Source organism: Pseudophryne corroboree, chromosome 4 (assembly GCF_028390025.1).
Source record: "Pseudophryne corroboree isolate aPseCor3 chromosome 4, aPseCor3.hap2, whole genome shotgun sequence".
NCBI lineage: Eukaryota > Metazoa > Chordata > Amphibia > Anura > Myobatrachidae > Pseudophryne > Pseudophryne corroboree.
Window position 1 is genome coordinate 131,828,613 of NC_086447.1, and position 23,534 is coordinate 131,852,146.

General features: G+C 43.6%; 1 protein-coding gene across 1 annotated transcript in view; it reads right to left on the bottom strand.

Annotated features, from left to right (window-relative positions):
• Positions 1-23,515, bottom strand: part of CPSF3 (cleavage and polyadenylation specific factor 3) — a 44,146-nt gene extending 20,631 nt beyond the window's left edge. The window contains exons 1-3 of the mRNA XM_063915443.1: positions 23,347-23,515; positions 22,489-22,552; positions 20,906-21,003 (exon numbers count right to left, since the gene is read on the bottom strand). Of these exons, the coding sequence (XP_063771513.1) occupies positions 20,906-21,003; positions 22,489-22,552; positions 23,347-23,417 (233 nt within the window). The 5' untranslated portion in view covers positions 23,418-23,515. The remainder of the gene's footprint in view (positions 1-20,905; positions 21,004-22,488; positions 22,553-23,346) is intronic.
• Between the last annotated feature and the right edge of the window lie 19 nt (positions 23,516-23,534).

A 23,534-nucleotide genomic window follows, 5' to 3' on the forward strand; every position in this document is an offset into this window, starting at 1 on the left:
GATGATTCGCCATCTTACAGGCAGCCAGTGAATGGAGTAGAGGATGGGTGTTATGTGGCTAGAACGGGGCTGGTTGGTTAACAGCCTGGCAGCTGTGTTTTGCTCCAGCTGTAAGCGTTGCAATTCTTTAGCTGGTAGACCAAGGTAGAGGGCATTACAGTAGTCTAATCGAGATGATACAAATGCATGTATGACTTTTGGCATATCATCTGAGGGAATTAAGTGCTTGATTCTGGCTATGTTCCTCAGGTGAAAGAATGAGGATTTGATTGTGGCTGATATCTGATGTTTAAGTGTCAAGCCACCATCCAGGACAACGCCAAGATTCCGCACACGATCACTGGTCTGTCATTCTGAATCCCTGAGTGTAAGTCCAGTTGGTTGGCTATGCTGCAGTTTTGTCCTTTGATGTTGCGGTCGTATCATAAGAACCTCTGTTTTATCCGGGTTCAGTCGCAGCCAACTGGCGCTCATCCACTCCTGTAGTTCAGCTAGACAGCAATTTAGGGTTGCTATTGGGTTATCAGTGCCCGGAGCAAAGGACAAGTACAGTTGTGTATCATCTGCATAGCAGTGGTAGACCAGGCCATGACGCCTGATTATTTTGCCCAATGGGAGCATGTATACTACAAAAAGCATGGGGGATAGTATAGAACCTTGTGGGACACCACATGGCAATGGCACTGGTGGTGATGCGTATAATCCAGACGATACTCTCTGTGACCTGCCTGTGAGAAATTATTTGAACCAGCTTAAGACTGTGCCATCCAGACCACAGAAATGTATCAGTCGCTCAATCAGAAGCCCATGGTCCACGGTATCAAATGCTGCAGAGAGATCCAGAGTGGCCAGTCATTCCTCTTTTCTATACCATTCCCAAGATTCATAAGGACACACAGAGACCCCCGGGGAGACCTATCATCTCGGCCCGGGGTTCTCTGTGTGAACCTTTAGCAATTTATCTTGACGCATATCTACAACCTTGTGTGCAGGGTACTTTCACCCATTTGAAAGATTCTAGCATGTTGCTACAGAGATTGCTGTTGTTGGACCAAGTGCCAGATGACGTCACATTGGCCACATTAGACGTCACCAGCCTCTATACTTGCATACCGCACGAACAGTGTCTGCAAGCGGTGAGGCAGTTGATCATGGGTAATAGTTCATACACAGGTCCTGACATAGATTTCTTTGTGTCATTACTGCGGTTCACTTTGTCACACAACTTTTTCATCTTTGACGGCGTTTTCTACAGGCAGCGCACGGGGTGTGCCATGGGGTCGGCCGTGGCACCCTCGTTCGCCAACGCATACATGTGGGAGGTGGAGCGGGCCTTGTTCTTTGCCAATCCTCAAATAGCCCAAAGACTGTATATCTATTATAGATATATAGATGATCTGCTACTATTTTGGAGAGGCGATGTGCAGGATTTATCTGATCTTGTGACAGCGCATAATCTAACGGACAGTCCCGTGAAACTGACCATGAACAGTAGTAATACCGAGATCTGTTTTTTGGACATCCAACTCAAATTAAGAGACGGGAAAGTGGAAACCAGTCTTTACAAAAAACCATCAGATTGGAACACGATCCTGAGGTTTGACAGTTTCCACCCTAGATCCACGTTGCAGGGTTTGCCATTCTCTCAATTCCTTAGGGTCTGCAGAGTTAATAACAACAATACAGTGAGAGATGCGCAATTGGAAGAAATGGAGCATAGGTTTGTCAAAAGAGGTTACCCCCGTGCAGTGGCGGAACAAGCAAGCGGTGGGCCCAGGTGCGACAAAATGCTTTGGGCCCCCCATCCCATCTAAGTCCACCCCATGGGCAGTGCGCGCCGTAGTCGCGCGCAAAAATACATAGTGGCGTGGCTTCGTGGGGAAGGGGTGTGGCCACAAAATAATACCAATTCATAAAACGGTGCACAGTAGTCTCCATTATTCAAATTACGCCGCACAGTAGCACCACTACACCAGGTAGAGACCCTTTTATACATTACAGCGGACAGATTCCCCTTTTTACACATAACGGCAGACAGCGTCCCCTTTTTACACATAACGGCAGACAGCGTCCCCCTTTTTACACATAACGGCAGACAGCGTGCACTTTTTACACATAACGGCAGACAGCGTGCCCTTTTTACACATAACGGCAGACAGCGTGCCCTTTTTACACATAACGGCAGACAGCGTGCCCTTTTTACACATAACGGCAGACAGCGTGCACTTTTTACACATAACGGCAGACAGCGTGCCCTCGTTACACATAGCGGCAGACAGCGTGCACTATTTACACATTACGGCAGACAGCGTGCACTTTTTACACATTACGGCAGACAGCATACACTTTTTACACATAACGGCGGAAATGGAGTAAGGGAGACCCCTAACAGGTGGTGGTGGTGTAACTACTTAAAACTGCAAAATATAGAAACAGACAAGGGCAGGGGGTGGGGGGGGGGATATACAAAAAGCTGCGATGTCGCTTCGGTAGGTGAAAACAGACGGATATTGCGATTAATGATTGATGGTAATTAACGCAGTATCAAATTAGAAGCCATCTTTATCGGCTGAAAAACACATGGTATCGGTGATACAGAGGCAAGAGATGAAACTCAATATAAAAATATACATTTTTTTCATAAGAAATAAAAAAAAAATTATACATACAATATATATATACATACATACACACACATATACATATATACAATTTTTTTTTTTTTTTGTGTGTGTTTTTCTACACATGTGATGCAACAGAATTGAAACACATAGGCCCTCATTCCGAGTCGTTCGCTCGGTAATTTTCTTCGCATCGCAGCGTTTTTCTGCTTAGTACGCATGCGCAATGTTCGCACTGCGACTGCGCCAAGTAATTTTGCTATGAAGATAGTATTTTTACTCACGGCTTTTTCATCGTTCTGGCGATCGTAGTGTGATTGACAGGAAATGGGTGTTACTGGGCGGAAACAGGCCGTTTTATGGGCGTGTGGGAAAAAACGCTACCGTTTCCGGAAAAAACGCAGGAGTGGCCGGAGAAACGGAGGAGTGTCTGGGCGAACGCTGGGTGTGTTTGTGACGTCAAACCAGGAACGACAAGCACTGAACTGATCGCAGATGCCGAGTAAGTGTGGAGCTACTCAGAAACTGCTACGAGGTGTGTAATCGCAATATTGCGATTACTTCGTTCGCAATTTTAAGATGCTAAGATTCACTCCCAGTAGGCGGCGGCTTAGCGTGAGCAACTCTGCTAAAATCGCCTTGCGAGCGAACAACTCGGAATGAGGGCCATAATTCCTACCAGCCCCAGGGGGTTGCTGCAGACAGCAATAAAAGCAAATGGAGACTCACCATGCACATAGGGAATGAACAGCAGCAGCTCCAGCTCCTCTCTCTCTTTCCCTCTCTCTCCCAGTCCCTCCCATTATGACAGTGGGCGCCGGGGACGGCCACGAGATCTTGGCGTGATGCTTGTCAGATCCCCGGCGCCCAAATACAGAGAGAGAGAGAGAGAGAGGAAGCCGAGGGAGGGGCGGGATATAAACAGGAAGGGGGAGGAGCTGTTAGCTGCCCCTCCTCGCTTTCCTGATTGATAACATGATATTGCAGCAGTGAAGGAGGAGGTGCTGGAGAGAGCATTCCCTCCAGCAGCAGCCAGTCACAAGAGAGTGTGTGAGACGGTGACCTGTTTGTATATGAGGGAGGGAGGGACGGACCCTCCTCCCTCTTCGTGTGTTACAGAGGCGGCAGCCGCAGCAGCGTGTCTGGTGCTGCAGTGCGGCTGCTGCCCATAGTGCCCTGGCGGGTGGCCAGATCGTTCCTTACGACGGGCGGGCGGCGGGAGTCGCGGGACGCAGACCCGACGGCGGGTCACGGGAGCGCTGGTGTGCGGCTGCGGCATGAGATACAATGAGTCATTGTGACTCATTCATGTAATGCCGGCCGGCGGCTGTGGGCCCTTGAGTGCGGCGGGGCCCCAGTGCAATGCACTGCCTGCCCCGCCAGTAATTCCGCCCCTGCCCCCGTGACCTTCTTAGAGCAGCTAGGCAGAAGGCTGTAGCCAAAAACAGGGAGGAGTTACTGAAACCCACCCTGGCACGTGATACGACTAAGGTCATCCCGTGGGTCAAAGAATTTAGTGTGTATAGTGAACAAAACTCCAAGAAATTGAAACAACTGTGGCCAATGGTGTCCACAGACCCGGATTTGAAGGTCTTCCGGAACAAGAGGGTCATGCCTAGTTACACCAGAGGCCGAAACATCAAAGACATGTTAGTTAAAACTGACATGGCCAAATTTAAGATACCCCCTTCTAGACATTTTTTGTCCCGCAGAAATGGCTGTTTCAAGTGTATTGGATGTACCACATGCACACATATGTCTCCTGGTGATAGCATTTCACACCCCTTTTCCGGGGAAAAATTTAGCATCACTTCTAAATTCGTGGTGTACGCTATTATTTGTCCATGTGGGCGTTACTATATCGGTAAAACTGAATGCCAATTTAAAGTGAGGATGGCCCAACATAGATTGGCCATAAGGAGTGCGTTGGCATCTGGCAATGGGGAACAGCCGGTAGCCAAAAATTTCGTGGAACATAGACATAGTATGGCCACGTTCAAACATCGCATCATAGACCATGTCCCCGAGTCTCCCCGCGGGGGCAACAGGGGCAAAAATTGCTTCAGCTTGAGTCTATGTGGATACATAGACTCAATACACTTAAACCGGGTGGGCTTAATGATAACTTAGGACTCATTAATTTCTTGTAAAAGTGGTGAGTTCCCATAGGCACACTTGGGTACATGGAGCCTCCCCGTGACAGTTGAGGTGAAAATAAGTTCGACAGTTCATGGCTTTAAATTAAGTATCTATTTTTATACTCACTTTAGATATCATATGTATAGATCCTGGCTTGTTGCGGTCTGCTTTTAAAGAATTTTTTTTAGCATATTGTTCACATGAATTGTTTATTGATCATTTTTTTAGTGTTTACAGAACCATGAATGTTGCACTTTCAAAGTATATTTATCTTTGTTCACAAGCACCATGCACTTTTATATTCATCACTATGCTGATATGCTCATACTGTAATTGCATCGTGCACTTTATAACTGTAAAACGGATTACATGTTGCAGGCTTGTTTATAGACACTGTTGTTACTACATGTCACGTTTGGTTTGTTTGTAGCGTCTCCATGGCCACACAGAAGGGAGCCGCGACGTCACTTCCGGTTCCGCTGGTGCGAGCAGTGACGCCGGACGGGATGCCCGAGTGGCGTGGCCAGGGGAGAACGAGCGTGGGGAAATCATGCAAGGGGGGTAAGTTGATTGCTATTTAAACCTGTTGTTTTCACTTGTGCAGTTATCCTGACGAAACGTAGATAGCACTAATACACGTTTGTTGCATTTTCAAAGTCTTTGAGTGCCGCCTCGTTTTTCATATATATATATATATATATATATATATATATATATATATATATATATATATACACACATACATATATATATATATATATACACACACACAAAATCTGAGGGCGCTAATGACTTATTAATCTATTACAGACAGTCAAAATAATGTAAAAAATTTATTCATAAAACACAATGTTATCTCTATTTCATATTATCAAATAACATTATTACCATACAGGATGGATATAACATCAATAGATTTCAATATACACCAATTAGGTTTTTGATCAGATACAAAACCCAATTCAAATATAAACCAATTAGGTTTAATCAGATGTAGAACCCGACGCGTTTCGTCCCTTAGGACTTCCTCAGGGCAATTAAATCGTTGAAACAGGATGACAAAACAATCATCAAACAGGCTGACAAAGGAGGCGCTGTAGTCATACAGGATGTTCAAACCTATATGGATGAGTCCAATAGGTTACTTCTGGATGATACTACATATGTTAGTCTTAATGGGAATCCTACTGATGAGTTTTTTGAACAACTGTCCTTACTTTTAAATAAAGGTTTAAAAGATGGTTGCATTTGTATGGAGGAATACAATTATCTTTTGGTTAGATTCCCCATCATTCCGGTTTTTTACCATATCCCTAAGGTCCACAAGAATAAAAATAACCCCCCCGGAAGACCCATAGTAGCAGGGGTGGACTCATTGACTGCGAATTTATCACATTATGTAGACCTAAAATTACAGCCTTTGGTCTTATTGAATAAATCGCATCTGAAAGATTCAGCGTCTATATTAAACATTGTCAAAGATCTGGTTTGGTCCTCAGATATGGTGTGGATCACTATAGATGTTCAAGCATTATATTCTAGTATCCCCCATTCTAAGGGAATGGAAGCGGTACAAAAAGCTTTAACCACAAACTCAGCAATGGAGGAAAAAGAAGTTATGTTTCTTTTGAATAGCATAAGATTCATATTAGAACATAACTTCTTCGAATATGATGGGAAGTTTTACTTGCAAACCCAGGGGACGGCGATGGGGACAAAATTTGCCCCCTCGTACGCAAATTTTTATGGCTGCCTGGGAAACGAGCTACATCTACGGTTCAAAGTTCGAGGAAAACATAGTACTGTAAAAACGCTATATAGACGACATCTTGATCATATGGCAAGGGAACCCAGGGTTAATTCCTGAGTTCATTCGATATATTAATGATAATGATAGTAATCTCCGCTTTACACATTCAGAAGATCCTCAACAGATTGAGTATCTGGACCTGGAGTTGAAAGGCACACCAGGAGAACATATATTGTCTAAAACCCATTTTAAGACAGTAGACGCTAATAGTTACATTCCATTCTCAAGTTGCCACCACCCTACGTGGAAAAAAAGTGTCCCATATTCACAGTTTTTAAGAGTAAGATGCAATTGCAGTCATTTACGTGATTATTGGTCTCAATCCCAGATATTGGCTGATCGTTTCCTACAGAGAGGGTATGATCCTCGTTTTATTGAGGAAGCTAGAGAAAAAGCTTCTATTAGAGAGAGATCGGATCTTCTTGTTCCTAAACCTCAGATGGAGAAGAAAATGCCCATTAGACCATTTCTTACACAGTGAACACTATACTTTATATCACATCAGTAAGCATATGGCGTACATTTAGCACTCGGTGGGTAGATTGAGGTCCTTTATATAGACACCTCAATAGAGGTTTATAGGAAGTATATTATCAACCAATCTGCAGTAAGAGAAAGTGAGGTCACCGTCTAGGGGGTATAAATAAGTGGACATAACACCACTTCCAGTTATGCACTGGACTTTGAGAGAGGTGGCAGCATTGAAGTAAGTATACTGCTCTAAGGGTTCAATATTTCTATATAATTAGGGGAACTAATGTGGTAGAAATGGATTGTATTTATGTATATATTGTGAATCCAACCTATTGGTTTTGTTTGATACATGGTAATTTGTTATATATTATGAATTCAGAATTTTAATTATGAATTTATAATGTTTTTAGGCCCTCAAACTGCATGATTTGAGGCCAACAAAAAAAAAAAAAATGTTTTTATCAATCCAGTGTTGCGTAAAAACACACAGTACATGGGTATGTATTAAAACACTTCATTTTCACAATGGTGGTCCAAACTCTAAGTGGGTTCCCTACTTGAATATAATTCTTTTTATTGTAGGTCTGATATAAATTTATAGACCTACTTCACCATTTTTGACTATTTTTATAAATAATAGTCAAAGGAATTGTCACTTTGGTTTCAGTCTATGAGTCCGTTAGGTATGTATATTGTCTAAAACCTTTTTCACATGGGTGATTAATTCTGAGAAATATCCACATACAATGAACAATTATTTTCGCTATAGGTCCAATATTGGTGTAGGCTTATCTTGATCTTCTAAATATGGATATCGTCTGGAGTTATTAGCCTCAGACTTATTTTGGTATGTATATCAAATAATCACTTATTCCACGGCACCTGCTCTATCTCCACTATATACTGGCACTATAAAATTGGTTATTATATTTTTTAGTTCTAAATTATTTTTAATATGTTGTATCTAACCAATGGGTTTGGATGGGTTCATTTAATTATGTATTGTGATTTTAAGTCATTGTACTTTCTCTGTTCATTCAGATCTAATACCCCTGAGGAAGTCCTAAGGGACGAAACGCGTCGGGTTCTACATCTGATTAAACCTAATTGGTTTATATTTGAATTGGGTTTTGTATCGGATCAAAAACCTAATTGGTGTATATTGAAATCTATTGATGTTATATCCATCCTGTATGGTAATAATGTTATTTGATAATATGAAATAGAGATAACATTGTGTTTTATGAATACATTTTTTCAATTATTTTGACTGTCTGTAATAGATTAATAAGTCATTAGCGCCCTCAGATTTTGTGTATATAATATTTCTGAATCCTTGCTGACGAGGGATTCTTCTAGAGGTGCTGCTTATATATCCCGAGCGCAACTTGGTACCGTTCTTGTGTTTGTATAATTGTTCGTCAGCATCCAGATTGCGGCTGGGAAATGCCGATTGGTTTAGATAGGACCAAAAGGTCCAAAAAAGCCAGGAATATATTTGTGGAGGATGAGCAGGTAGTGGAATTGGAGGAGGAAGACGATTATTACAATTATCTCAATTCTTTGGAAAGTTTGGCTTCCAAAGAAATGAGAGGCTGGTACGACCTTGTTACACTAGAGAAGTATTTGGAGGTGGGTCGGATCCCAAGAGGGTTACGAATTTCTAAACTGCCCACATTTGGGGGTGACAATATGCCTTTTTTTAAAAAGTGGAACACTGTATTGGATGAATGTTCAGTGAAATTGATCAACTTAATTATCAGTGAGCGTAAATCGGAAATGGTTAAACTACAGGAGGAAATTGTTAAGATTGAGACTTTTATAACTAAGTTTGATGAAAGTGAAGAGTATAAAAGGGATATGAAAGATTTGCAATACAAGATCGATAATCTTGAAAAAGATATCATTGTAAGAAAACAAAAAAAAATTCAAAGGGACAAGAAGGATTATGCAAGTGGGCAGATTTATAATCGTGCCAATGATGCACATCCGATAGGAACACAGAAGGGCAATAGGAGGTATCCTCCAAAGGCTGAATATCAACCTATTGGGAGGTGGTACAGACCGGATACTCGTAGGGGGGGGGGGGGGATACAGAAAGGAGGTCCCGGTACGAATCCCATAGAGATGATTATCAAAAGGAGATGGTATCCTAGACCTAGGAAACAATCTTCCCAATATTGGGATTCTGTACATCAAAGAGAGGAAAATATGGGGAGGTATAACTATCCACGAAATAGGGCCCCTCCCAATTGGAGATCGGAAAGGTTTACTGAAAAGTCGGATGTGTTTAGATCCCCCACTCCTGAGGAAAATGACAGACGTCATTTTTTAGAGGACAGATTGGGAAGACGCCCCAATATTCCTCATCGTCAGTGGAAGGAAGAGCTCCACACGAGGCTAGATTCCCCTCAGTCCAAAAAAAGAGGATTTGGCATAGACGAGGAACAAGAGGTGGACGAAAGGTCCCCCAAAAAAAGGAAGAACGTTCAGGCACAGGGGTCATCAACAATTCCCAAAAAGAACTATCAACAGCAGAACTCTCGGTTCTAGATAAGGGTCTGAAATTTGCCCCGGATGAGGACCTCGATAAGTTTAACCTCTTTATTGACTTGAATAAATACATACGCAGTCTTACGGTTCAGCGTCATTTTCTAAAAAATCCCTGTGTTGAAACCACACCCTCGAAAAAGCCTAAACCAGTGGTGGCCTTACCTTCGCGGTTTTATCCCGTAGAATCTCGAGGAAGTCATATTGACATCTTTTATGACTCCGTTAAAGAAGATTTTCGTAATATCAAACTAACCAATTCCAGATATACGGGAAATTTGAATCCCCAAGAAAAACAAGCAATTAAATCGTTGAAACAGGATGACAAAACAATCATCAAACAGGCTGACAAAGGAGGCGCTGTAGTCATACAGGATGTTCAAACCTATATGGATGAGTCCAATAGGTTACTTCTGGATGATACTACATATGTTAGTCTTAATGGGAATCCTACTGATGAGTTTTTTGAACAACTGTCCTTACTTTTAAATAAAGGTTTAAAAGATGGTTGCATTTGTATGGAGGAATACAATTATCTTTTGGTTAGATTCCCCATCATTCCGGTTTTTTACCATATCCCTAAAGGTCCACAAGAATAAAAATAACCCCCCTCGGAAGACCCATAGTAGCAGGGGTGGACTCATTGACTGCGAATTTATCACATTATGTAGACCTAAAATTACAGCCTTTGGTCTTATTGAATAAATCGCATCTGAAAGATTCAGCGTCTATATTAAACATTGTCAAAGATCTGGTTTGGTCCTCAGATATGGTGTGGATCACTATAGATGTTCAAGCATTATATTCTAGTATCCCCCATTCTAAGGGAATGGAAGCGGTACAAAAAGCTTTAACCACAAACTCAGCAATGGAGGAAAAAATAAGATTTTACTTACCGATAAATCTATTTCTCGTAGTCCGTAGTGGATGCTGGGGACTCCGTCAGGACCATGGGGATTAGCAGCTCCGCAGGAGACAGGGCACAAAAATAAAGCTTTAGGATCAGGTGGTGTGCACTGGCTCCTCCCCCTATGACCCTCCTCCAAGCCTCAGTTAGGATACTGTGCCCGGACGAGCGTACACAATAAGGAAGGATTTTGAATCCCGGGTAAGACTCATACCAGCCACACCAATCACACCGTACAACTTGTGATCTGAACCCAGTTAACAGTATGACAACGTAGGAGCCTCTGAACAGACGGCTCACAACAATAACAACCCGATTTCTTTGTAACAATAACTATGTACAAGTATTGCAGACAATCCGCACTTGGGATGGGCGCCCAGCATCCACTACGGACTACGAGAAATAGATTTATCGGTAAGTAAAATCTTATTTTCTCTAACGTCCTAGTGGATGCTGGGGACTCCGTCAGGACCATGGGGATTATACCAAAGCTCCCAAACGGGCGGGAGAGTGCGGATGACTCTGCAGCACCGAATGAGAGAACTCCAGGTCCTCTTTAGCCAGGGTATCAAATTTGTAGAATTTTACAAACGTGTTCTCCCCCGACCACGTAGCTGCTCGGCAGAGTTGTAATGCCGAGACCCCTCGGGCAGCCGCCCAGGATGAGCCCACCTTCCTTGTGGAATGGGCCTAGACAGATTTAGGCTGTGGCAGGCCTGCCACAGAATGTGCAAGTTGAATTGTGCTACAAATCCAACGAGCAATCGTCTGCTTAGAAGCAGGAGCACCCAGCTTGTTGGGTGCATACAGTATAAACAGCGAGTCAGATTTTCTGACTCCAGCCGTCCTTGAAATATATATTTTCAATGCCCTGACAACGTCCAGCAACTTGGAATCCTCCAAATCGCTAGTAGCCGCAGGCACCACAATAGGCTGGTTCAGGTGAAACGCTGACACCACCTTAGGCAGAAAATGAGGACGCGTCCGCAGTTCTGCCCTGTCCGAATGGAAAATCAGATATGGGCTTTTATACGATAAAGCCGCCAATTCTGACACTCTCCTGGCTGAAGCCAGGGCCAGTAGCATGGTTACTTTCCATGTAAGATATTTCAAATCCGCCGATTTGAGTGGCTCAAACCAATGGGATTTGAGAAAATCCAAAACTACATTAAGGTCCCACGGAGCCACTGGGGGCACAACCGGGGGCTGTATATGTAGTACTCCTTTTACAAAAGTCTGGACTTCAGGAACTGAAGCCAATTCTTTCTGGAAGAAAATCGACAGGGCCGAAATTTGAACCTTAATGGACCCCAACTTGAGGCCCATAGACAATCCTGTTTGCAGGAAATGTAGGAATCGACCCAATTGAAATTCCTCCGTGGGGGCCTTCCTGGCCTCACACCACGCAACATATTTTCTCCAAATGCGGTGATAATGTTGTGCAGTCACCTCCTTCCTGGCTTTTACCAGTGTAGGAATGACCTCTTCCGGAATGCCTTTTTCCCTTAGAATTCGGCGTTCAACCGCCATGCCGTCAAACGCAGCCGCGGTAAGTCTTGGAATAGACACGGTCCCTGCTGAAGCAGGTCCCGTCTTAGAGGTAGAGGCCACGGATCTTCCGTGAGCATCTCCTGAAGTTCCGGGTACCAAGTTCTTCTTGGCCAATCCGGAGCCACGAGTATCGTTCTTACTCCCCTTTGCCGTAGGAAACACATACACTGACTGGAACACCCACGGCGTTACCAGAGCGTCCACAGCTATTGCCTGAGGGTCTCTTGACCTGGCGCAATACCTGTCCAGTTTTTTGTTGAGGCGAGACGCCATCATGTCCACCTTTGGTTTTTCCCAACGGTTCACAATCATGTGGAAGACTTCTGGATGAAGTCCCCACTCTCCCGGGTGTAGATCGTGTCTGCTGAGGAAGTCTGCTTCCCAGTTGTCCACTCCCGGAATGAACACTGCTGACAGTGCTATCACATGATCTTCCGCCCAGCGAAGAATCCTTGCAGCTTCTGCCATTGCTCTCCTGCTTCTTGTGCCGCCCTGTCTGTTTACGTGGGCGACTGCCGTGATGTTGTCCGACTGGATCAACACCGGCTGACCCTGAAGCAGGGGTTTTGCCAGGCTTAGAGCATTGTAAATCGCTCTTAGCTCCAGTATATTTATGTGAAGAGACATCTCCAGGTTTGACCATACTCCCTGGAAGTTTCTTCCCTGTGTGACCGCTCCCCAGCCTCTCAGACTGGCATCCGTGGTCACCAGGACCCAGTCCTGTATGCCGAATCTGCGGCCCTCTAACAGATGAGCACTCTGCAACCACCACAGAAGAGACACCCTTGTCCGTGGCGACAAGGTTATCCGCTGATGCATCTGCAGATGCGATCCGGACCATTTGTCCAGCAGATCCCACTGAAAAGTTCGTGCGTGGAATCTGCCGAATGGAATCGCTTCGTAAGAAGCCACCATCTTTCCCAGGACTCTTGTGCATTGATGCACAGACACTTTCCCTGGTTTTAGGAGGTTCCTGACAAGTTCGGATAACTCCTTGGCTTTCTCCTCCGGAAGAAATACCTTTTTCTGAACCGTGTCCAGAATCATTCCCAGGAACAGCAGACGTGTCGTCGGGGTCAATTGAGATTTTGGAAAATTCAGAATCCACCCGTGCTGTTGCAGCACTATTTGGGTTAGTGCTACTACGTCCCCCAGCTGTTCCCTGGACCTTGCCCTTATCAGGAGATCGTCCAAGTAAGGGATAATTAATACGCCTTTTCTTCGTAGAAGAAACATCATTTCGGCCATTACCTTGGTAAAGACCCGAGGTGCCGTGGACAATCCAAACGGCAGCGTCTGAAACTGATAATGACAGTTTTGCACCACGAACCTGAGGTACCCTTGATGTGAAGGGCAAATTGGGACATGCAGGTAAGCATCCTTGATGTCCAGGGACACCATAAAGTCCCCTTCTTCCAGATTCGCTATCACTGCTCTGAGTGACTCCATCTTGAACTTGAATTTTTGTATGTACAGGTTCAAAGATTTCAGATTTAGAATAGGTCTTACCGAGCCGTCCGGCTTCGGTACCACAAATAGTGTGGAATAATACCCCTTTCCCTGTTGTAGGAGGGGTACCTTGACTATCACCTGCTGAGAATACAGCTTGTGAATGGCTTCCAATACCGTCGCCCTGTCTGAGGGAGACGTTGGCAGAGCAGACTTTAGGAACCGGCGAGGGGGAGACTTCTCGAATTCCAACCTGTAACCCTGAGATATTATCTGCAGGATCCAGGGGTCCACCTGTGAGTGAGCCCACTGTGCGCTGAAATTCTTGAGTCGACCCCCCACCGCCCCTGAGTCCGCTTGTAAAGCCCCAACGTCATGCTGAGGGCTTTGCAGAAGCCGGGGGGGGGCTTCTGCTCCTGGGAAGAAGCTGCTTGGTGCACTCTCTTACCCTTTCCTTTGCCTCGGGGCAAATATGACTGTCCTTTCGCCCGCTTGTTCCTATAGGAACGAAAGGACTGCGGCTGAAAAGACGGTGTCTTTTTCTGTTGGGAGGGGACCTGAGGTAAAAAGGTGGATTTCCCGGCTGTTGCCGTGGCCACCAAATCCGATAGACCGACCCCAAATAATTCCTCCCCCTTATACGGCAATACTTCCATATGCCGTTTGGAATCCGCATCACCTGACCATTGTCGCGTCCATAAACTTCTTCTGGCAGATATGGACATCGCACTTACTCTCGATGCCAGAGTGCAAATATCCCTCTGTGCATCTCGCATATATAGAAATGCATCCTTTAAATGCTCTATAGTCAGTAAAATACTGTCCCTATCCAGGGTATCAATATTTTCAGTCAGGGAATCCGACCAAACCACCCCAGCACTGCACATCCATGCAGAGGCGATGGCTGGTCGCAGTATAACACCAGTATGAGTGTATATACTTTTCAGGGTAGTTTCCAGCCTCCTATCTGCTGGATCCTTGAGGGCGGCCGTTTCAGGAGACGGTAACGCCACTTGTTTTGATAAGCGTGTGAGCGCCTTATCCACCCTTTCCCAGCGTGCCCTAACCTCTGGCGGGAAAGGATATAATGCCAATAACTTCTTTGAAATTAGCAGTTTTCTATCGGGGTTAACCCACGCTTCATCACACACTTCATTCAATTCGTCTGATTCAGGAAAAACTACAGGTAGTTTTTTCAGACCCCACATAATACCCCTTTTTGTGGTACATGCAGTATCAGAGATATGTAAAGCCTCCTTCATTGCCGTGATCATATAACGTGTGGCCCTACTGGAAAATACGTTTGTTTCTTCACCGTCGACACTAGATTCGGTGTCCGTGTCTGGGTCTGTGTCGACCGACTGAGGTAAAGGGCGTTTTACAGCCCCTGACGGTGTCTGAGACGCCTGTACAGGTACTAACTGGTTTTCGGTCCGTCTCATGTCGTCAACTGATTTTTGTAATGTGCTGACATTATCACGTAATTCCATAAATAAAGCCATCCATTCCGGTGTCGACTCCCTAGGGGGTGACATCACCATTACCGGCAATTGCTCCGCCTCCACACCAACATCGTCCTCATACATGTCGACACACACGTACCGACACACAGCAGACACACAGGGAATGCTCTTATCGAAGACAGGACCCCACTAGCCCTTTGGGGAGACAGAGGGAGAGTTTGCCAGCACACACCCAAGCGCTATAAATATATAGGAACAACCCTATAGAAGTGTTGTCTCCCTTATAGCAGCTTAATATATATCAAAAACGCCAAAAAAAGTGCCCCCCCCCCCTCTCTTTTTTACCCTGTTTCTGTAGTGCAGTGCAGGGGAGAGTCCTGGGAGCCTTCCTCGCAGCGGAGCTGAGCAGGAAAATGGCGCTGTGTGCTGAGGAGATAGGCCCCGCCCCTTATTTCGGCGGGCTCTTCTCCGGAGTTTGTGAGACCTGGCAGGGGTTAAATACATCCATATAGCCCCAAGGGCTATATGTGATGTATTTTTTAGCCAGAACAAGGTATTCTCATTGCTGCCCAGGGCGCCCCCTGCAGCGCCCTGCACCCTCCGTGACCGCTGGTGTGAAGTGTGTGACAACAATGGCGCACAGCTGCAGTGCTGTGCGCTACCTCATGAAGACTGAAAAGTCTTCTGCCGCCGGTTTCTGGACCTCTTCGCTTTTCGGCATCTGTAAGGGGGTCGGCGGCGCGGCTCCGGGACCGGACTCCATGGCTGGGCCTGTGTTCGATCCCTCTGGAGCTAATGGTGTCCAGTAGCCTAAGAAGCCAATCCATCCTGCACGCAGGTGAGTTCACTTCTTCTCCCCTAAGTCCCTCGTTGCAGTGAGCCTGTTGCCAGCAGGACTCACTGAAAATAAAAAACCTAAAAACTTTTTCTAAGCAGCTCTTTAGGAGAGCCACCTAGATTGCACCCTGCTCGGACGGGCACAAAAACCTAACTGAGGCTTGGAGGAGGGTCATAGGGGGAGGAGCCAGTGCACACCACCTGATCCTAAAGCTTTATTTTTGTGCCCTGTCTCCTGCGGAGCCGCTAATCCCCATGGTCCTGACGGAGTCCCCAGCATCCACTAGGACGTTAGAGAAAGAAGTTATGTTTCTTTTGAATTGCATAAGATTCATATTAGAACAAGCCTGGCCAACCTGTGGCTCTCCAGATGTTGTGAAACTACACATCCCAGCATGCCCTGCCACACTTTTAGCATTCCCTAATAGTAAAACTGTGGCAAGGCATGATGGGACTTGTAGTTTTACAACAGCTGGAGAGCCACAGGTTGGCCAGGCCTGTATTAGAACATAACTTCTTCGAATATGATGGGAAGTTTTACTTGCAAACCCAGGGGACGGCGATGGGGACAAAATTTGCCCCCTCGTACGCGAACATTTTTATGGCTGCCTGGGAAACGAGCTACATCTACGGTTCAAAGTTCGAGGAAAACATAGTACTGTATAAACGCTATATAGACGACATCTTGATCATATGGCAAGGGAACCCAGGGTTAATTCCTGAGTTCATTCGATATATTAATGATAATGATAGTAATCTCCGCTTTACACATTCAGAAGATCCTCTACAGATTGAGTATCTGGACCTGGAGTTGAAAGGCACACCAGGAGAACATATATTGTCTAAAACCCATTTTAAGACAGTAGACGCTAATAGTTACATTCCATTCTCAAGTTGCCACCACCCTAGGTGGAAAAAAAGTGTCCCATATTCACAGTTTTTAAGAGTAAGATGCAATTGCAGTCATTTACGTGATTATTGGTCTCAATCCCAGATATTGGCTGATCGTTTCCTACAGAGAGGGTATGATCCTCGTTTTATTGAGGAAGCTAGAGAAAAAGCTTCTATTAGAGAGAGATCGGATCTTCTTGTTCCTAAACCTCAGATGGAGAAGAAAATGCCCATTAGACCATTTCTTACACAGTACAATAAAGAAAATCAATTGATTAGAAAAGTGCTTGACCGTCATTGGGGAATACTTAAGAAAGACCCTATACTTGGTTCTCATTTACCAGCGAAACCACAGGTGGTTTTTCGGAGATCCACCAATCTTAAAAGTATACTTGCTCCAAGCAGATTTCAACAATCTAATAAAATATCTAATTTAGAGAAAAAGAACTTTCTGGTAGACAAGAAATCGGGCTGTTTTCCTTGTCAGAAATGCATATGCTGCAAATTTATGGATCGCACCAAGTTTGAATTCAAATTAGACACAGGGAGACGTTATTCGCTAGATGAGGTAGTTACGTGCACCAGTTGTTTTGTTATATATAAAACATCCTGCAGTTGTGGTTTAGTTTATATAGGGAAAACTAAGAGGCAATTGAAAATAAGAGTACAAGAACACATGCGCAATATAAAAAATAAAGTAAGAACACACAGTTTACCGAGGCATTATGCGGACAAGCACAAATCTGAAGTTTCAATCTCTAATTTTAGTTTTAGTGTATTGGAACTTGTTAAAGAACCCAAAAGAGGGGGTAGTAGGGAACTAATCCTTTCAAAACGTGAAAGCTTTTGGATATATACAATTAATTCTTTAACGCCCTTTGGCTTAAATGAAGGGATTGACATTGCTTCTTTTATTTGAACTATGTTTTGTGTGAATATGTAAACATGCTAATATAGGTCGATTGTTATGAGTATTATCAGCTGTTTATATAAATATAAGACTATGTCAATGCAGGTTCAAAATCACAGGCATTTTATTTATGGGCATAATAGGGCACTATGAGTACCATCTGTTGTAAATGTGGAAATATTGAACCTTTAGAGGAGTTGGGTGAATAAGGGGTTCACTATATATTATTATTACTGATGAGGGGCTCTAGTGATAAGAAAGGTTAAGGTTTGGAGAATTAAAATATAAGATGTTAAGGTTTGGTGAATTAAAATACAAGATGTTACAGCTGTTTGTACTAGAGTCCTATAGCTGACTACTGGGTGTCATTCAACAGATATGTTAACTTATGTTAGGTAAAGGGCTTAATAAAAAGCACGATTTTGTTGTGATCAGGCTATTATTGAGTATACTGCTAGATTGCCATGGCGATCGTCATTTTAATACGGTCTGATCGTCATTATAAGGATTAATAGCAACTTTCGTACAGGTTGTTATGGCAACCGCTATAACTACACCATTGGGTGCTATGGTAACCTCCATGATGCGGTGGAGTAGGTTCCCCCTCTCCCGTAGCGGCACTATGGCAACCTCTGTGACGTGACGGAATGTGTCTACACCCCGTTGCAGTGGATGCCCGCCTCTGTGAAGTTAGTCCCCGCCAGTCAGGAAGTGACGGAGGTGGAACGCAACTACCGGAAGTAAATATCCGGTCGTTGCGGCGCTATGGCAACCTCCGTGACGCGACGGAGTGTGTTTACACCCCGTTGCAGTGGACGCCTGCCTCTGTGATGTGTCCCCCCGCCAGTCAGGAAGTGACGGCGGTGGAACGCATTTACCGGAAGTAGATACCCGGTCGTGGAACGCATGTTGAATACATGCGTTTCCACGTGAACACTATACTTTATATCACATCAGTAAGCATATGGCGTACATTTAGCACTCGGTGGGTAGATTGAGGTCCTTTATATAGACACCTCAATAGAGGTTTATAGGAAGTATATTATCAACCAATCTGCAGTAAGAGAAAGTGAGGTCACCGTCTAGGGGGTATAAATAAGTGGACATAACACCACTTCCAGTTATGCACTGGACTTTGAGAGAGGTGGCAGCATTGAAGTAAGTATACTGCTCTAAGGGTTCAATATTTCTATATAATTAGGGGAACTAATGTGGTAGAAATGGATTGTATTTATGTATATATTGTGAATCCAACCTATTGGTTTTGTTTGATACACGGTAATTTGTTATATATTATGAATTCAGAATTTTAATTATGAATTTATAATGTTTTTAGGCACTCAAACTGCATGATTTGAGGCCAACAACATTTTTTTTTTAATCAATCCAGTGTTGCGTAAAAACACACAGTACATGGGTATGTATTAAAACACTTCATTTTCACAATGGTGGTCCAAACTCTAAGTGGGTTCCCTACTTGAATATAATTCTTTTTATTGTAGGTCTGATATAAATTTATAGACCTACTTCACCATTTTTGACTATTTTTATAAATAATAGTCAAAGGAATTGTCACTTTGGTTTCAGTCTATGAGTCCGTTAGGTATGTATATTGTCTAAAACCTTTTTCACATGGGTGATTAATTCTGAGAAATATCCACATACAATGAACAATTATTTTCGCTATAGGTCCAATATTGGTGTAGGCTTATCGTGATCTTCTAAATATGGATATCGTCTGGAGTTATTAGCCTCAGACTTATTTTGGTATGTATATCAAATAATCACTTATTCCACAGCACCTGCTCTATCTCCACTATATACTAGCACTATAAAATTGGTTATTATATTTTTTAGTTCTAAATTATTTTTAATATGTTGTATCTAACCAATGGGTTTGGATGGGTTCATTTAATTATGTATTGTGATTTTAAGTCATTGTACTTTCTCTGTTCATTCAGATCTAATACCCCTGAGGAATCCTAAGGGACGAAACGCGTCGGGTTCTACATCTGATTAAACCTAATTGGTTTATATTTGAATTGGGTTTTGTATCTGATCAAAAACCTAATTGGTGTATATTGAAATCTATTGATGTTATATCCATCCTGTATGGTAATAATGTTATTTGATAATATGAAATAGAGATAACTGTGTTTTATGAATAAATTTTTTACATTATTTTGACTGTCTGTAATAGATTAATAAGTCATTAGCGCCCTCAGATTTTGTGTGTATATAATATTTCTGAATCCTTGCTGACGAGGGATTCTTCTAGAGGTGCTGCTTATATATCCCGAGCGCAACTTGGTACCATTCTTGTGTATATATATATATATATATATATATATATATATATATACACACATACACACATACATACATACACACACACATATATATACACATATACACACACATATATATACACATATACACACACACACACACTACAACAGCTGTACATTTCGTACGGATTTCCTGTGTATGTTGCATAGCTTTAGGCCACGCATGAGGAAATATAGTAGCCTAGCCAAAGGTGTATATGCCAGCACAAAGATGTGTGATTAATGCAAATTAAAGGAGACGTCCCTGCTTGCAAAAGCTTACACTGTAGAGGATGCGGTGGATAAAACGAGGAAAGGGGAAGCATCCCATTATTTGTTAGTTGAATCCTGCCCACTTGACAAACAACTTGGCTGTAGAGAACCTTACTGACATCAGCCTGGAAATACAGAGGCAGGACAATTCATGCTACTAAACTGACCGCCTCCGACAGAACAAAGAAAAGTTGGTCTGTGTGTTATCACTGTGCGCGCAATGTAACATCATGCTGTTCCAAATCAGGTGCCGGCAGCAGTATTTGCAGCGTGGTGCACAGCTCCCCACAACTCATCGGGTATACATTTAGAGGTGAGAATAGGGCACGTAATGCCACAGGGCTTCAGAAACACCCACAAGGCAGGCATGTAAAGGACAGTGAGCCAATGATTGCAATACAGTCATTGGTCTGAATAACTAACAGCTGAATGTAAGTTTTTTTTTTAAAAGAATGATGGAATATTAATATTAGTAGCAAAATTGAAATGCATGACCTTAAAATAAAATGTTATATTTAAAACATCTTGTTATTTGTGGATAGATGAAAATAAAAGCCATAACCTAATTGTTCATATATCACTAAGCTTCAATGAAGGGAGGAAAGAAGGGACCCCAGCACCTGGCATAATATGTACTCATTGCACACAGATAGGATAAACATTCTACTCCGCATGTAAAAGTCCCCACCAGCAAATAACTTACTGACTTATCAGAAGTAGGTCAATCTCCGCAGGATCAATCAAATCAATATATGGAAGCGCATCCATCCCCTCCATTCCTGGGTGAATCCCGCAATCCAGCTAAAAGCAGAATAAGTACAATCACTAGCAGATCAGGAAATAAAATATCATGTCCTTTAAAAAGCCATTAAACTATAACGCGTTCTAATTGCTAGTAATTACTTAAATAATAGGAAGCCTGGATCAGAATAATGCCTCGTCCATGATTAAAGCGTTATTTGAAATATTGTCAGCTTTAAGATGTTTCTTACGTTTTCCACTTCTATGTCTCATGTATATAAGAACTAATACTTTGATGCAAAGCATGAGAGACTCACTGACTCAGCTGACAAAAGAGGAGGAGGAGGGGAATATTAGCACACACTGTGGCCTTGACGCTGTCATTTTGCTAATGTCAGTACAATTGGAGTAGTAAGTATTAGGGAAAAACAAATGTAACTTTTAGGAGTTAGGAGGAGGATATAAATCTTTTACAAAATCCATTATTAAATTCAAACTTAAGTCGGTAATTTAGCTCCTAGGGGGGGGATTAATAATGTCATTTGTAAGGGTTGGTATCGCGAGGCCGGCAGTCACCATACTGACCCCGGGATTCTGGTCCCCAGATTGCCAGCGGGGGTGGGGGAGGGTGCAAGGAAGCCCCTTGCGGGCTCGGTGGCTTGCTGTGCTGGCCACAGGTTCTATTCCCACTCTATGGGGGAAATTCAAATGTTTGAAAAGTCGGTTGGGCGTCTGTTTTTTCCTGTATATTAGATAGGAAAAAACAGACACCCTACTGTCTTTTCAAACATTTGAACCCCCCCCCCCCCCCCCCCCTTTGAGTGTTGTGGACACCCACGAGTGGGAATAGTCCCTGTTTGTCGGCATGTCGACTGTCGGACTGGTCAGAGATCGGGATTCTGGCGTCGGGATAGTGACCGGCGGGATCCCGACCGCCGGTCACATAACTACATCCCATTTGCAGGTATCTGCAGTACAAAAATTTGAGGGGCATTAATTTCAGCGCGATGGTCACAAAGTCTTCGGATCTGTCGAGCAAAGGCTCTTCACAACATTGCAACTTTTCCCACTGAGGTGCACAGGGAAATTAGTGATATTTGGCTACCATATTAAGCAGTACTGTGCACAGCCTACTATTGTGCAGAACTCAAGTACCCCTATGAATTAATTAAAATGTTTTAATATTAGCTAAGAATCTGCCAATTCTAAACTAAACACTGGGTATTGTGCATTCCTAGTCAACGCCACAGGGCATAGTAGTATATAGAAAGATTATGTATATTTCACTTCAAACAGCCATGTTGTCAAAGCTATATAAATGTTTTCAAGTTGTTTGTAATATGGGCAGGTGTAGATTTCCCAATGTGCTCTGAGATGCTGCTGAGAATATCAAAATGTAGTAAGTGTTTCACATTAAAGCACTGGCTATAAATAATCAAAACTGCATCAGAACACTGAACGCACGACAGGTACATAATAGAGTGACAATTATTTAGTTGGTGTGGCAGTGCCAGCCTCCCACGATGAACCGAGAACGTCACTCACCATGATCTTTCTTCCTTTGAATTCTACAATGATACATGATCTCCCGACTTCCTGACCGGCGCCTCTGAAATAAGAACAGTCACATAAACAAGAAGGTCCTTGGCCAGCCTAGTGTTACATGGAAAGTTCTATACAGACAAGAAGGCTTACTCAATGATATCGAATAGAGACTGCAATTTACTGATGCTTAAGGATACCTCAGAACTGTTCTTGCAATGCCCCAGACGGAACCTCAATGTCACCATAATGTTACAGTGGGGGACCCCTATAATCACCACATACAAGGGAGGGGAAACAGTTATCTTTCCGGCAGATGGGATCCCAGCGGTAGATATACCGATGCCGGTATCCCGAAGGTGGACGCAATCCTGGCGTCTAGATACAGACAGCTGGCATTCCAATCGTCCTGACAGCGGGTTAAGGTTTAGGTAGAAGTGGGGTTAGGGTGTATAGCCGGTAAGGGAGGGTTAAGTTTATGCACATAGAAGGGGAAGGTTAGACAGTTAGGCAACCGTGAGGGAGGATTAGGTGACTTTAGAGGGAACGGACAGGATTCTGATGGATAGCATGCCTCTGTCGGCATTCTGACCACCGGCATCCCGTACATCGGTAAACCATACTTAACTCCAAGGGAGTGGTATGTGTACAGTGTAATATATATATATATATATATATATATATATATATATACACAGTATATAGTATAGTGTATCCTCCTGAGTGTGTGCGCAGTATATGAGCCCCCCCCCCCCCCTGCAGATGATGATGATCTCTGTGTCCCTCCCTGGGTGTATATGATACTGATTACAATACAGATCCCTGTACATGAAGCATACAGGGGGCTGGAACCAGACTCACAGCGGTCTGATGAGGAGCTGGTCACTTTCCTCGGCCGGGACCACACTCTCTGCTTTCCTCTTCACAGACATTTTGCATCTAGAAATTCTCCCAGGCCCAGACAGGCAGGCTTTTCCCGGTCCGCCGCTTTTTGCTTCCCCCTATCAGTCCTTCTCCATCTAGCGTCCACCACTTCCGGCGCGCCGGCT